Source organism: Eulemur rufifrons, chromosome 7 (genome assembly GCF_041146395.1).
Source record: "Eulemur rufifrons isolate Redbay chromosome 7, OSU_ERuf_1, whole genome shotgun sequence".
Lineage (NCBI taxonomy): Eukaryota > Metazoa > Chordata > Mammalia > Primates > Lemuridae > Eulemur > Eulemur rufifrons.
The window spans coordinates 275,164,665-275,178,679 of record NC_090989.1 but is presented as its reverse complement, the minus strand read 5'-3'; the positions used below and the strand labels follow the sequence as shown (position 1 = coordinate 275,178,679).

Sequence of the window (14,015 nt, the reverse complement as noted above, 5' to 3'; positions counted from 1 at the left end):
AGTACACCTTTAAATAGAGACTGACAGATTAATTCAGTAGACAGCCATAACAAAAAGTAAAAATGAACTGGTTGATTCTTTGTTTGAGACAGGGTCTTGCTCTGTTGTCCAGGTTGGAGCGCAGGGGTGCAATTGTACCTCACTGCAGCCTTGAGCTCCTGGGCTCAAGTGGTCATCCTGCCTCAGCCTCCCAAGAAGCTCGGACTACACGTGTACACCACCATGCCTGGCTAATTAAAAAAATTTTTTTTAGCCTGGCGCAGCTGCTCACGCCTGTAATCCCAGCACTTTGTGAGGCCTAGGCAAGAGGATCTCTTGAGGCCAGGAGTTCAAGACCAGCCTGGGCAACATGGCCAGACCTCGTCTCTACTAAAAATAGAAAAATTAGCCGGGTGTGGTGGTGTGAGCCTGTAGTCATAGCTACTCCGCAGGCTGAGGCAGGAGGATCACTGGAGCCCAGGAGTTTGAGGTTGCAGTGAGCTATAATGATGCTATTGTGCTCTAGTCTGGGTGACAGAGTGAGACGCTATCTCAAAAAAAAAAAAAAAAAAAAAAAAAAAAAATTATTTTTTTTTGGTGATGAGATCCCACTACATTATGTTGCCAAGGCTGGTCTCAAACTGGCCTCAAGCGAACTTCCCACCTCTACCTTACAAGTAGCTGGGACTAGCTGAGATTATAGACATAAGCCACCACTACACCTGGCTCTAATTCTTGTGTTTCAGTGTAAAAACACAGTAATATATAGATATGTATATTTACTTATACAAAATGAATAAATTAAAAAATATATATATTTATTTATATATTTGGTGAAAAGGTCATGTGTGGAAGACATATTTTGACAATTGAAATTGTCCCTGTTAAATGAATTAGCTGAGTTGGGAACTTTTCTTTAGGTGGAAGCTGTGTCAAATTTGCTCTAACAAATGTGCTAATCCACCGAGCTAGGACTAATTTTTAAAAAAGCACTAATTTTAAATCTTTTTCCAATTTGATTACAAGTATCTTAAAGAAGGCTCAATGTTAATCATTTTTAAATCTCCCATAACTCCTTGCATATAGTCAACTCTCATAAGGAATTCACTGAATTCCAAATGTCGCATCACATTATCAATCTACTGATAAAATTTTAATAGTCTGCATGGTCCTCCACCCCCAATGTAAATTAAGCTTTCCCTACAGTTTACCTTCTTCTTCATCATCTTCTGGAGGAGAAGGTATCATTGAACTCTGAGATCCAGACTGTGGCAGGCGAACTGAAGGACTGGCTGTAGTTTTCCTCCTTTCTCTTTCTGATTCACTTTCCAAGCATACAACTTCATATAAAGTGTCAGTATTACTCTTTCTCTCCTTTTGCTTTATCTTAAGGATGAAAAAATATTATTTATTAATGCAGTAAAATTATTTGTTTTTAATTAAGCACCACTTTTGATTTCATAGAGGATGTGAGAATAAATAGTGTTTCCTTGAATATCTACACTGAATGTACCTTTTCTAAATAAAAAAGCATACGTTTAAATTTAAAAATCCCTTAGGAAAATAGGGCATTTACTGAGCAAGACTCCAGTTCTGCAATTTTATTGGTCTTCAAATTGTATCATCAAATACCTAACTACCAACATACAGGCAGCGAACTAAAACACTAACTGGTCTGTATCTTTCAAGTTACGTTAAAGTGTCCTTCAAGGTTTCCTATGTAAAACTATACATGAAAATACTTTAAAATATTCTAAAACATAAACTTTAGGGCTAAGAAAATCTTCTTACTGATACTGTTGCAGTGTTTTTCCCCCAACCCTTTTGCTTAACTGAACAGTGTAGGGAACTTTTTCTTCAAATGAAAGCTACAACGTGCAGGGTGGTGAATAGCAGAGGAGACAACAATAAAAACCACAAAAATTTTGATAACCCCAATGGATTTTGAGGCAAACACGTAACAGTCTAAACTGACCTAAATTAAAAATTAAGAACGTTACCAGTAAAATAAATATTGTTAAGGACATTAACATTCCATATTATGGCCAAAAAAAGGAGGAAAAAGTACGGTGACACAAAGAAGAAAAAAGAAGAACTGTAGGAAAAGGTACAGAGAAAATTAAAAAGGTGGCTATATCAAAAAGAAAGACACACACATTAAAGCAAAAACACAGAAAGGGCGGTGGGTTGAGGAGAATAAGAGGCTCATTAGCTATAGAAGTAACAGCAGATTTTATCACTACAATGTTCATGTGGGTTCTTAAAAAAAATTATCCCAATCCTGGAAGTAAGGCCAAGATAGTGGCAACATATCCTTTTAATATCATCCTGAAGCACTGTTTAATACAGGAGTTAGTAACTTTTCTATAAAGGGCCTAACAGTAAATATCTTAGGAGTCTCAGTTACAAGTACTCAACTCTGCCATTATGGTACAAAAGTAGTCACAGACAATAAGTAAATAAGTGAGTCTGGCTGTGTTCCAATAAAACTTTATTTACCCAAAAAGCATCAGGCCAAATTTGACCTACAGGCTGTAGTTTGCCGACTTTGTTTTAACAAGTTCACCCAAGGATTACTCAATTTTCTAGATGAATATGCCATTTTGACTTAGCTACTTACTATTACGTAAGGACTCAGACTATGTGAAATTACATGTTTACCTGTAGATTTGTATCTGGAAATATGCAAATGGTTTGTGTCCAAGAGAAAGATAATCCAAAGGTTACCTATAGGACATTAACCAGTTTTGTTTCTAACCTAGCAATCTAACAAATTTTTTTTAATGGAAGGACTACATAAACCCAAGTTCTTAGAACCAGTTTTACCATCTTTCTGGTTCCCTTATTAATTAGTAACTTGAATTAGAATATTTGACAAATGTCATTCTAAATTTGTAATAATTATGATTTTAACTCTTAAAAATTATACTTTGACAGGGAGCCAGGATTTAAATGTTTGTTTTGTTATAAATTGCTCTTTGAAACATCAGGTAATTGCTATCCTAAAACAGTTCAATGATCAGCAATAGCTCTTTATCTTTAAAAAAAAAATCCTCAGAGACTTTATCAATGTAATAACCAACACAGTTCACCTAGAAAATCTTCTGTGAATCAAAGTGACCAATGCAGTACCACCTTTTGAAGTCAGATAATTGTAGTGTCAAGAATTGGACCAAGGACGCAAGTCAAGAATTCCAGCTATGAAAAACGTCAACTGTTGAAGCCGGGTAATAGTACTATTTTTTTATGTGTATGAGAAGACAGGGTCTCACTCTAGCACCCAGGCTGGAATGCAGTGGAGTGATCACAGCACACTGCAGCCCTGAACTCCTGGGTTAAAGTGTTCCTTCTGTCCTATATAGTCCCAAGCAGCTGGGACTATATAGATAGACACAATTTTAATTTTTTTTAGAGATGGGGTCTCACTATGTTGCCCAGGCTAGTCATGAACATCTGGCCTCAGCAATCCTCCAGCCTCAGACTCCCAAAGTGCTGGGATTACAGGCATGAGCTATCATGCCTGGCCTATTTTTAAATTTATATATGTTTGAATTTTCTATAATAAAAAGCTTTTTGAATTATACATGTCATACATAAAACTTTTATGTATTATGAATATATGGGTTATAATTATGATATAAATTATATGTATATCTTAATAATATATACTAGTCATTTGCTACTCCAAATAATGTTGCAGTATAGAACCTTGTGTGTGTATTATTTTGATTTTATGAAGGTGTATCTTAGAGTCCTATTAGAATCACTGGCACATAAGCTGAATGCGTATGTAATTTCATTATATTTATCAAATTTCCCTCCATAGAGGGTTATTAACCATAGAGATTAGTGGGGTATGATTAGGAACTGATATGGAATGATAAATATATAGTATGTATAGATTATATATAATAAAAAGCACTCTGAAAGATAAAAAAAAACAAGTAGACTTGAATAAATGGAAAGACAATCCCATGTTCCTGGATGACTCAACATCATAAAGACATCCATTTTCCCCAATAAAAATTCTAGTATTTTTTTTTTCCAGAGCTAGATACAGTGAAAATAAAGTTTATGTAAAAAAATACACAAATAAGAATATCCAGGAAAATTCGCAAAAAGGAGTATTTGGGGAGGGAAGGTAGCCATACCAGATATTAAAACATACTAGAATGTCTACATAATTCAAACTGTGTGATACTAATCCAAGAACAATGGAACAGAATATAAATACCAGAAAGAGGTCCAAAAACACAGGAAAATTTGAAATATGATAAAGGTAGCACCTCTAATCACTGGGTGGAAAAGTTAAAAATTTTTAATGAATGTTGGGATAAGTGGATGGCCATTTGAAAAGAGATAAAATTATATCCATACTTTACACAACATACCAGTATAAAATACTAAGCAATCAGAGATCTAATAGTAGTAAGATGAAACCATGTAAGTAATAGAAGAGAATGTGTAAATTCCTTTGTAACGTGGGAGTGAGCAAAGCCTTTCAAACTATAATCCCAAATCCAGAAGCTTTTAAAGGGAAAAAATTGATAAATTCAAGTGCATAAAAAGAAGCTGCATGGAAAACCCAAAAACAATTGCCATAATTTAAGTCAAAAGACAAGTGACAAACTGGGAGAAATACTTGTAAATCATATCTCAAAGGGTTAATCTCCCAAATATGTAAAGATCTAAAAATTAAGAGGAAAAACACCAAAACCAAAAAGAAAAATGAGCAAAAGATATGAATAGGAACTTCACAGAAAGGGAAATTCGCCCTTCAACAGGAAAAAAAGTCTGACTTTATTCATCAGATAAATTAAAACTACCCTTAGATACCACTGCCTCATCTATCAGATCCTAAGTTTGACAACACTATCTTTTTTTTTGATCCAGGATCTTGCTATGTTGCCTAGGCTGGCCTCAAACTCCTGGGCTCAAGAGATCCTCCCCATCAACCTTCCGAACAGCTGGAATTACAGAGGCGCATCACACTCTTGATAAACGTGTTGAGGAACAAGTACTCTCACATCCTGCTAATCTCTACGGTTACAACCTCTATAGAGGGAAATTTGGTAAATATAACAAAATTACACATGCATTCACCTTATGTGCCAGTGATTCTACTATTAGGAATTTACTCTAAGATGCACTTTCATAAAATCAAAATAACACATACACAAGGTTCCATACTGCAACATTATCTGGAATAGCAAATGAACAGAGAAAAATTCAAGTGTCCATCAACAGAAGACTGGGGTCAGGGTACAGTGGCTCACACCTGTCATCCTAGCACTTTGGGAGGACAAGATGGGAGGACTGCTTGAGGCCAGGAGTTCAAGACTAGCCTGAGCAAGTGAAAGACTCCATCTCCACAAAAGATAGAAAAATCAGCCAGGCGTGGTAATGCACACCTGTGGAGGCCCTGCTATTCAGGAGGCTAAGGCAGGAGGATTGCTTGAGCTCAGGAGTTTGAGGTTGCAGTGAGCTATGATGATGCCAACTGCACTTTACCCAGGGCAACAGAACAAGACCCTATCTCAAAACAAACAAACAAACAAAAAACCCAACTGATTGAAAAGTCTATGATTCATGCAAACAACACAGTACTAAGTACCCATTAAAAAAGAATGAGGATGGCCAGGCATAGAGGCCCATGGCTGTAATCCTAGCACTCTGTGAGGCTGAGGAGGGAGGACTGCTTGAGGTCAGGAGTTCAAGACTTCCAGATCAGCCAAAGCAAGAGCAAGACCTCTGAAAGAAAAACTGAAAAATGAGCTGGGCAGCTACTTGGGTGGCTGAGGCAAGAGGATTGTTTGAGGTTGCAGTGAGCTATGATGATGCCACTAGAATCTAGCTAGGGTGACAGAGCAAGACTCTGTCAGAAAAAAAAAAAAAAAGAGGAAATCTGTATGTACTGATGTGGAATGACCTCCAGGTTGCATTAAGTTAAAAAAGCAAAGTACAGAACAGTACATATAGTATGCTAATTTTTATTTTAAAATGGGGTTAAAAATATATGGGAGTTTTTTTATATCTTCACAAAAAGAAAATTGGAAAGATAAAACAGAAACCAATAATAATTGTTACTTATGGGGATGAGGGTAACGAGATACAGATGAAAGCAAGGCTTCTGAGTATACATTTCTACATAATTTGACTTTTGTACCATATAAGTATTTTCATATTCAAAAAATAAATAAAAAAGAAAATACTCCAAACCCCTAAATGGAAAATAAATGTAAACAAATGAACCTAACTAAATGAACCTAACTAATGTCAAATGGTAACAGAATCAAAATGAAAGACAATTATTCCAAGTAACTTTTTTTTCTTGTTTTTTCACAACTTGTCTGTGTACCAGGTAACTTTTAAATAGTATCTTTTTTATTTTTAGAGACAAGGTCTTGCTCTGTCACCACGTTGGTGTACAGTGACCCAATTATAGTTCACTGTAACTTCAAACTCCTGGGCTCAAGCAGTCTTCCTGTCTCAGCCTCCTGGGTAGCTGGGACTACAGGAGTGCACCACCAAACCCGGCTAATTTTTTAAAATTTTTTGTAGAGATGGGATTTTGCTATATTGCCCAGACTGGTCTTGAACTCCTGTCCTTAAGCAAACCTCTTGCCTCCACCTTCCAAAGTGCTGAGATTACAGGCATGAGCCACTGGGCACGACCAAATAATACCATTTTATAATCTTACTGGAACACATAAAAGGACAGAAAGGAGTTGCATAAAATCTTAAACTTTACTCAATTGCTTTATTATTAATTACAATACTGATATTTTTGAATTGTTTGATGAAGATAAAGGAAACAAATGAAATATATTACTTATATAAGAATGTAAACAAAAGAAGAAAACCCTTTAAAATATTAAATTCCTGTTGAAAACATGAATGAACTTAACTAATTCAGGCAAGGATCATCAACTGATAATAAAATCATTGGTTAAGAAGTTGTAAAGAAACAGGATATTTGGAAATTACCCAAAGTATCATCCCAAAGATTACTTGCTAAATGCAAAGAGAAAATCCTACTGGTACAAAGGAGAGATCCAGTGGTCATCATCTTAACCAAGTGATCACACTTCCCATCACAAATAGTGGAACAACCTGATATCATGCGCCTCCTGATTTAGCAGCGGCACAGAAAGCATTTGGGATATTTTTACGTTGAGAGGGATAGGTCTGTGCCATCCATATGCACACAGCAAATGAAAATAAGAGGCTCAGGTTTCTCGTTATGATTATACTTTTTCCTTGTATGACCTTGGCCACATCACTTAGTCTTTTAGACATCAGCTTCTTCATTTATAAAATAATTTTATAAAAGATTTTAAGTTCCCTGCAGTTTCTTTGGCAATAGAAATTCTGTAGTTCTATAGTTCTAAGAATGCTTAGTTGGTCTTTTGTTCACCTTATGTCACTGTTGGAAAATCTTGTCATTAGACCATTTTCTTCCCCTTTCAGTAAATGGCATAAGAATATCTAAATCCAAGAAAGCAATATTTCTTTCCCTACTAATTTTAAAAGTTTCTTCTTTAATATGATGCCATCTTAATATAACAATCCCACAGATGGGAAGGCGTCCAGGCTAAAAAGGAGTTACTGAGTCACCAGATAATTTTAGTGAAAAGAAAAAGAATCAAATTTTAAACATGTATCTTAACATATTTACGTAATTGTTTTTGCATACTGGCAGCAAAAAACGGAAATGCTCTATGTTGTATATTTTAAAGACTGCTCTGTAGTATTGTTTTCTTTTCAGTCTAATGAGAACTGAAAAGGGTAAAAATTTTGACTCATGCTTGCTTAATCTCAGTAAATCCTAAAAGTATTCTTACAGAAAAAAAAAAGACAAAAGTATCACGTTTCTACAGAAAGAGCCCTGGCTGAGACTTTTAGAAGGCTTAAATATGTATCCTGTTCACACAATATCCCACAGTATCTATTAAACATCTTTAGATCTAAGTTTCCTCATCTATAAAATGAAAATACTATTTATCCTCATTGGATAACTGTGAAAATTACATAAGATGAAAAAAAAGTGAAGTAGTTAGCAGAGTGATGGTCACGGTAGGACCTCACGTACTGGCAGCTATTATTACTTTTTAATGCCATAAATATAAAAGAGGAAATAAATAAACCTAGTTTATTAAGTTAACAAGGGATGAGATTAACAATTTCTAAGTGCTCTAAGACAGCACAAAGTTGTTCAAATTATGTCCTCTCTACCTCTCCTTTCTCTCTCCCTACCCCACACCCAAACACACAAAAAGACTTATCCAAATAAGGAGAAAAACAAAAAACTATCATCAGGAATTTCCTGCCCTCCTCCTAGGTTCCACATACACATTTTGCTTTTTGCAAAGAAAATCTTGAGAATTAAGCTTAAGTTTAGTTTGTAACCTTAATAGATGATTCTCAAGTAGCCTACTGGGCTCTGTCTCAGTTATGTTCATGGCTAGTTTACCCTATCAAGCTATTTCTAGTTTAATTAAAAAAGTAAGTAAAAATTGCTAGAATTACACATTATATTAGATTACTTTAACATGTTACATTGCATTAAAATTAAATAATCTCCATAAAAAGACATGTTATTTTAGACTTAATCACAAAAGTAATATTCTTGTAAACTCACATAATCTTTGAACCCAAGGTTGTATAACATTAGACCTCAAAGGAAATGCAAGATCAGGGGAATCTTATTAATGTTCACTATAATAACATTAAAGCGACAGAACTCAAAGAGAATTTTTTACACACAAATTTTTACTGTAAAATATTATACAATTTCTGTTTACCATCTCGTGCTTTGGAAACTTTTAAGGATCATTTCTTCTCACTCCCTAAACTTTCAAAGTGACGTTTGCAAACTGGTTTAATTTCTGAAGCATTCTTCCCCTGGGACCGATCCTCCATCTAAATAATCAATGCCGTTCTGATTTGACGATTTAGTGATTTCTATTATTCCTGTGTCCCACAGAGGTTCCAGAGTCTACCTCAATAATAATAGCAAAAACGAATGGATAACTTACTATGTACTGGGAACTATTCCAAGCGTGCTATATAGTTTCTCATTTAATGTCACAATAACCACTATGATGGAGATTGTATTATTGCTGCCAATTTACAACTGAGTAAACTGAGACTCAGAGAGTTAAAGGAACTTGCTCAAAGTCATAAAGCTAGTGATAAGATCCAAGTACTCTGACTCCAAATCCCAGTTCTAGATGATGACTCTGCCACATTGAAGAGCTGGGAGAAGAGTGCCAGGGCTCAGGTTTTCTTTCTGTCTCTTAAGACAACACTGTAAAGAAATCTCTGTTACTGCTTTGTTAATTTCCTTTTTCTAAATATACCCAATAGGGCTAACATGGATACACTGGAATCAAAATTTTTGTTGCTATATAAATAAAAATATGGAATATGAAAAAGTATATTCAAGGAACTCCACATACAGCATTTTAATTTTATATAATGGAAACTCAAAGTTGCATGTAAATAAAATCAATTCAACAAATATTCATTGAGAAGTACTATGTTCTAGGTACTTGGAATAAATCGATGAATAAGACAAATTAAGAACCTTACATAACAGAGGATTATAAAACAGATAACAATATAAAAATATGTACATTACATGATATATCAGAAGTAAAATCCTGACTAAAAAAAAATAAAAAATATAATCATTTAGGGATAAGGAGAATTGGCAGCACCAATACATGAGCAGGTAAGTTGAAATATTAAATGAGGTAATCAGGGTAAGTTGTTGAGAAGTAAATCCAAGAGTTTTTTTTTTTTTTTTTGAGACAAAAGTCTTATTCTGTTGCCGGGCTAGAGGGCCGTGGTGTCAGTTTAGCTCACAGCAACCTCAAACTTGTGGGCTCAAGCAATCCTCCTGCCTCAGCTTCCCAAGTAGCTGGTACTACAGGCCCTCGCCACCACACCTGGCTAGTTTTTTCGATTTTTAGTAGAGATGGGGGAGTCTCGCTCTTGCTCAGGCTGGTCTCGAACTCCTGAACTCAAGCGATCCTCCTGCCCTGGCCTCCCAGAGTGCTAGGATTACAGGCGCGAACCACCACACCCGGCCCTAAGCAAAGATTTGTAAGTTAGTAAGGAACTGAAGGAGGCGAGTATTAGCAAATGGGACCCAGGGAAAGAGTATTCCAGGCAGAAGGAGCAGTTAATAAAGTTCCTAAGAGTGTCGTTAGAGCAGAGTGAACAATTAAGAGAAAAAGAGTATGAAAGGAATTTGTTTATGATATAACAGGCAGCAGATCAGGTAGGATCTGGTAAGCCACAATGAGTGCTTTGGCTTTTATAGAGTAAAATAGGGAAAGAGGGTTTTGAGCAGAAACATGATATGATCTGACCTCAGGCTGCTATGTCGAGAAGAAATCATAACAGGGAAAAGACAGAAACAACATGATGAGTGAAGAGACTATTGCAATGAACAAGGTGAAAAACGATGATTCAGATGAGGATTAACATAATCTAGGTGGTGAAACATGATTAGATTTTAGATATATTTTGAAAGCAAACAGGATTTCCTGACAGACTGGATATGGACTGTGAGAAATAAAGGAGTAAAATTTTTGGCCTGAGTAACTGTTAAAAGATGCCCATGAAATGAAATAGTAAAGGCTGGTACATAAAACATTTTGGGATGGGATAAGATAATGAGACCCTTTTGGACATGTTTAGTTTGAAGTGCCCTGAAAACTAAGTGAAAGAGGGGTAGGTACTTAAGGAAAAAATGTTGCTGACAGGTCAAGTAAGATGAGGATTCAGATTAGCAATTTATGTCACTGGTGACCTTGATTTCTTCCAAGGAGTTTTGCTATAAAGGAAAGCAAACATGGGAGATACAAGGAACTAAAAAAAGCTAAAAGAATAGAACACAGATTGCAGGTGCTGACTGTCACTGGAAGACAGAGTATGAAGTTTGACTTTGACCAAATTAATTGCCAGATACAAAAAGTAAAAAGAAAATAAATTGGTACTCTTCAGAAGAACATAACAGAATCCAGTCTCTACAATATACCACTTAAAATGTTTAGCACATAATCCCAAATTACAAGGCAAATAAAGACACAGAAAAATGTGATTCATTATACAGGAGAATGAGCAGTAGAGAATTTCTGAAGTAGCTACATTGTAATTATGCTCAAGGATGTAAAAAAAAAAACACCCTGCTCGAAATGAAAGAACAAATAGGAAATCTCAGGAGAAAACAAACTATAAAATAGAATCACACATTCTAGAAACAAACATACAAAAAAAATCCAAACTTTTAAAAAATTCATTGAATGGCTATAATAGCAGATTAAAGATGACAAAAAAGTCAGTGAATATGAAGACATGTTAATAAAAAATATCCCATCTGAAGAAAACATAGAAAAAAGATTGAAGGAAAACAAAACAAAACAAAACAAAAAACAGAGCCTCAGAGATTTATGGGATAATACTGAAAGATCTACAATATGTGTTATTGGAATCCCAGGAGAGAAAAGAGAGATGGGCAGAAAAAAAGCTGAAGAAACAAGAGGTCAAATTTTCCCCAAATTTGGTTGGTGGGGGGACCCATAAATTTAAAAATTCAAGAAGCCCTGCAAATCCCAAGCAGGATAAACAGAAAGAAAACCACACCTAGTCATATCATAGTTAAATGTATGAAAACCAAAGATAAAGAAAGAATCTTAAAAGCAGCCAGAGAAAAATGACACATTACATACAGAGGAACAACAGTATAAATGAATGCTGACTTCTCATCAAAAACAATGGAAGCCAGAATAATGTATGAAGATATTTTTAAAGTGCTGGAAAAAAAAAAAAGTCAACCCAGAATTCTATATACAGTGAAAATATCTTAATGGAATGAAAGTGAAAAACAGACATTTTCAGATAAAGAAGTCTAAGAGATTATGTCTTTAGCAGGCCCGCATAAAAGAAACGCTAAAAGAAGTTCTTAATGTATTTAAAAAGCACATGACTATTTAAAAGATCTGACAGCTTAGAGTAATGATAAATAAGCCTCAGAAGTGATTTGTCCTCTCTTATTCCTCTTTCTATATTTATAGAAAAGTATAGTACCTGCTTTAGTTTCAAAAAGAAATTTTCAGTAGTACTACGTTTGCTGAAGGGCCAGAATAATCTTTCATTAGGTGAGCAAACACGGACTTTTGTCTCTAGGAGAAATCGAACAGGCTCCTGCACTTCTGTTATTACCAAATCAACAGCTGTGGTCATGAACAGCACTTTATCTAGAAAGAGAGAGAGGGAGGAGAAGCAAATAAACAAGACAGAAATATATATGCTCATATTATTAATATAAAAGTAATTATTTTTATTACAAACTTTCAAGATATAAGGTAAACAATCAATAAACATCTAAAATAATCAGATAAATTGCTACTTTCAGCATTGTTTTTTTCTATTGAAAATTCTTTTCTTAGGTGAACTCCTAGAAATGGAATTAGTAAGTGACAATAGTATATACTTCCAAGCTTAAAAAATGTATTGTCAGATTGTTTTGCCAAAGTGGCATATGGCTTCTTTATGCCACTCTCACCAGTAAGAATTCTCACCTCTTAAACTTGGTTAAACTTGGTTAACAATGGTATCTTATACTTTTGAATCATTTAGAACCTTGATCCATTTATCTATAGTGCTAAAAATGCTCAATAACAGGCACTCATTAAGCAAATACACATTACATTTTCAGGATGAAATATTATACAGCCATTAAACGTCATATGAAATATCTTTTAAAAACTTGTTTATGCACAGAATACCTGAAAAGCTACACAAGAAACTACTAACAGTGATACCCTTTAGGGAGGGAACCTGGGGACTATAGTAGACTCACTTTTCCTTACATAACCTTTAGATTTTTAACCATTTGTGTACATGGATTATCTCTTTATAAAAATTAAAACTTAGGCGTTTGTAAATAAATAAGTATATAAATACAAAGAATCCAAGGGAAAAATGAAGAGGGAAAATAAGTGGGCAAAAATTATAGTTTACAGATCAAATTTAATAATCAACTCAAGAACTATTCAAATTCTTTGGTTTCACCAGAACTAGGTAAACACTGGATATTGTTCAAGCAAGTTGTCCTAAGGTTTGGGTATCTTCTCGAGACTAATGTTTCTGTTAATGAAGTCTGCAATATGCATCACCTTTAGGAGTTTCTTCATTTACGACTTGAAAATGTGGGGATTTTGGATTCCAGCTCCCAGTAATAACATAGGACTTTCCATCTGAACTTTTGCCCATAGATTCCTAAAGAAAAGAGTAAAAATAAACGTTAATGCCAAAGTGAGTGAACAACAGCTAACAATAATCTTGCTTGTTGCCTTTAAAAAACAGGAGTTGCAAAAATATAATAATATGAAAGAGGATCAGATTTTTTTTTTTTTTTTTAAAAGGCAGGAGTGTATGTGAATGACCATAGTTATGACTAAAGATGTGGGCTGGGCACAGTGGCTCAGGACTGGTATGGTGGCTCATGTCTGTAATCCCAACAATTTAGGAGGCCTAGGTGGGAGGATCACTTGAGGTCAGAAGTTTGAGACCAGCCTGGGCAACATGGTAAGACCCTGTCTGTACAAAAAATTAAAAAAAATAAAAATAAAAAATTAGCTGGGCATGGTGGTGCCTGTAGTCCTAGCTACAAGGGAGGTTGGGGTGGGACAATCACTTGAGGCCAGGAGTTTGAGGCTGCAGTGAGCTATGATTGTGCCATTGCCTTCCTGGGCAAATGAAAAAAAAAAAAAACTCCCCCAAAAAAACAAAAACAAACAAAAAAAAAACCAAAAAGAAAAGATGTGTCAATTATATATGCAATTGTTCCTGAAGTAATATGTAAAGTAAGGGCATATAAATCATATCCAATTGTATAAACATTAGGAGAATTCACTACCTAAATTCTCTGTTGATTTCTTCTGTCAAGTGAATAATCACCACATATTTAGTCTTGAAAACAGATTTTCATATAGTAGCAATAATACTAATACCATCTACTG

General features: G+C 35.0%; 1 protein-coding gene across 1 annotated transcript in view; it reads right to left on the bottom strand.

Annotated features, from left to right (window-relative positions):
* RABGAP1 (RAB GTPase activating protein 1) overlaps nucleotides 1-14,015 on the bottom strand; it is a 143,743-nt gene that overhangs the window by 83,336 nt on the left and 46,392 nt on the right. The window contains exons 9-11 of the mRNA XM_069476753.1: nucleotides 13,170-13,272; nucleotides 12,079-12,248; nucleotides 1,191-1,365 (exon numbers count right to left, since the gene is read on the bottom strand). Coding sequence (XP_069332854.1) covers nucleotides 1,191-1,365; nucleotides 12,079-12,248; nucleotides 13,170-13,272 — 448 coding nt within the window. The remainder of the gene's footprint in view (nucleotides 1-1,190; nucleotides 1,366-12,078; nucleotides 12,249-13,169; nucleotides 13,273-14,015) is intronic.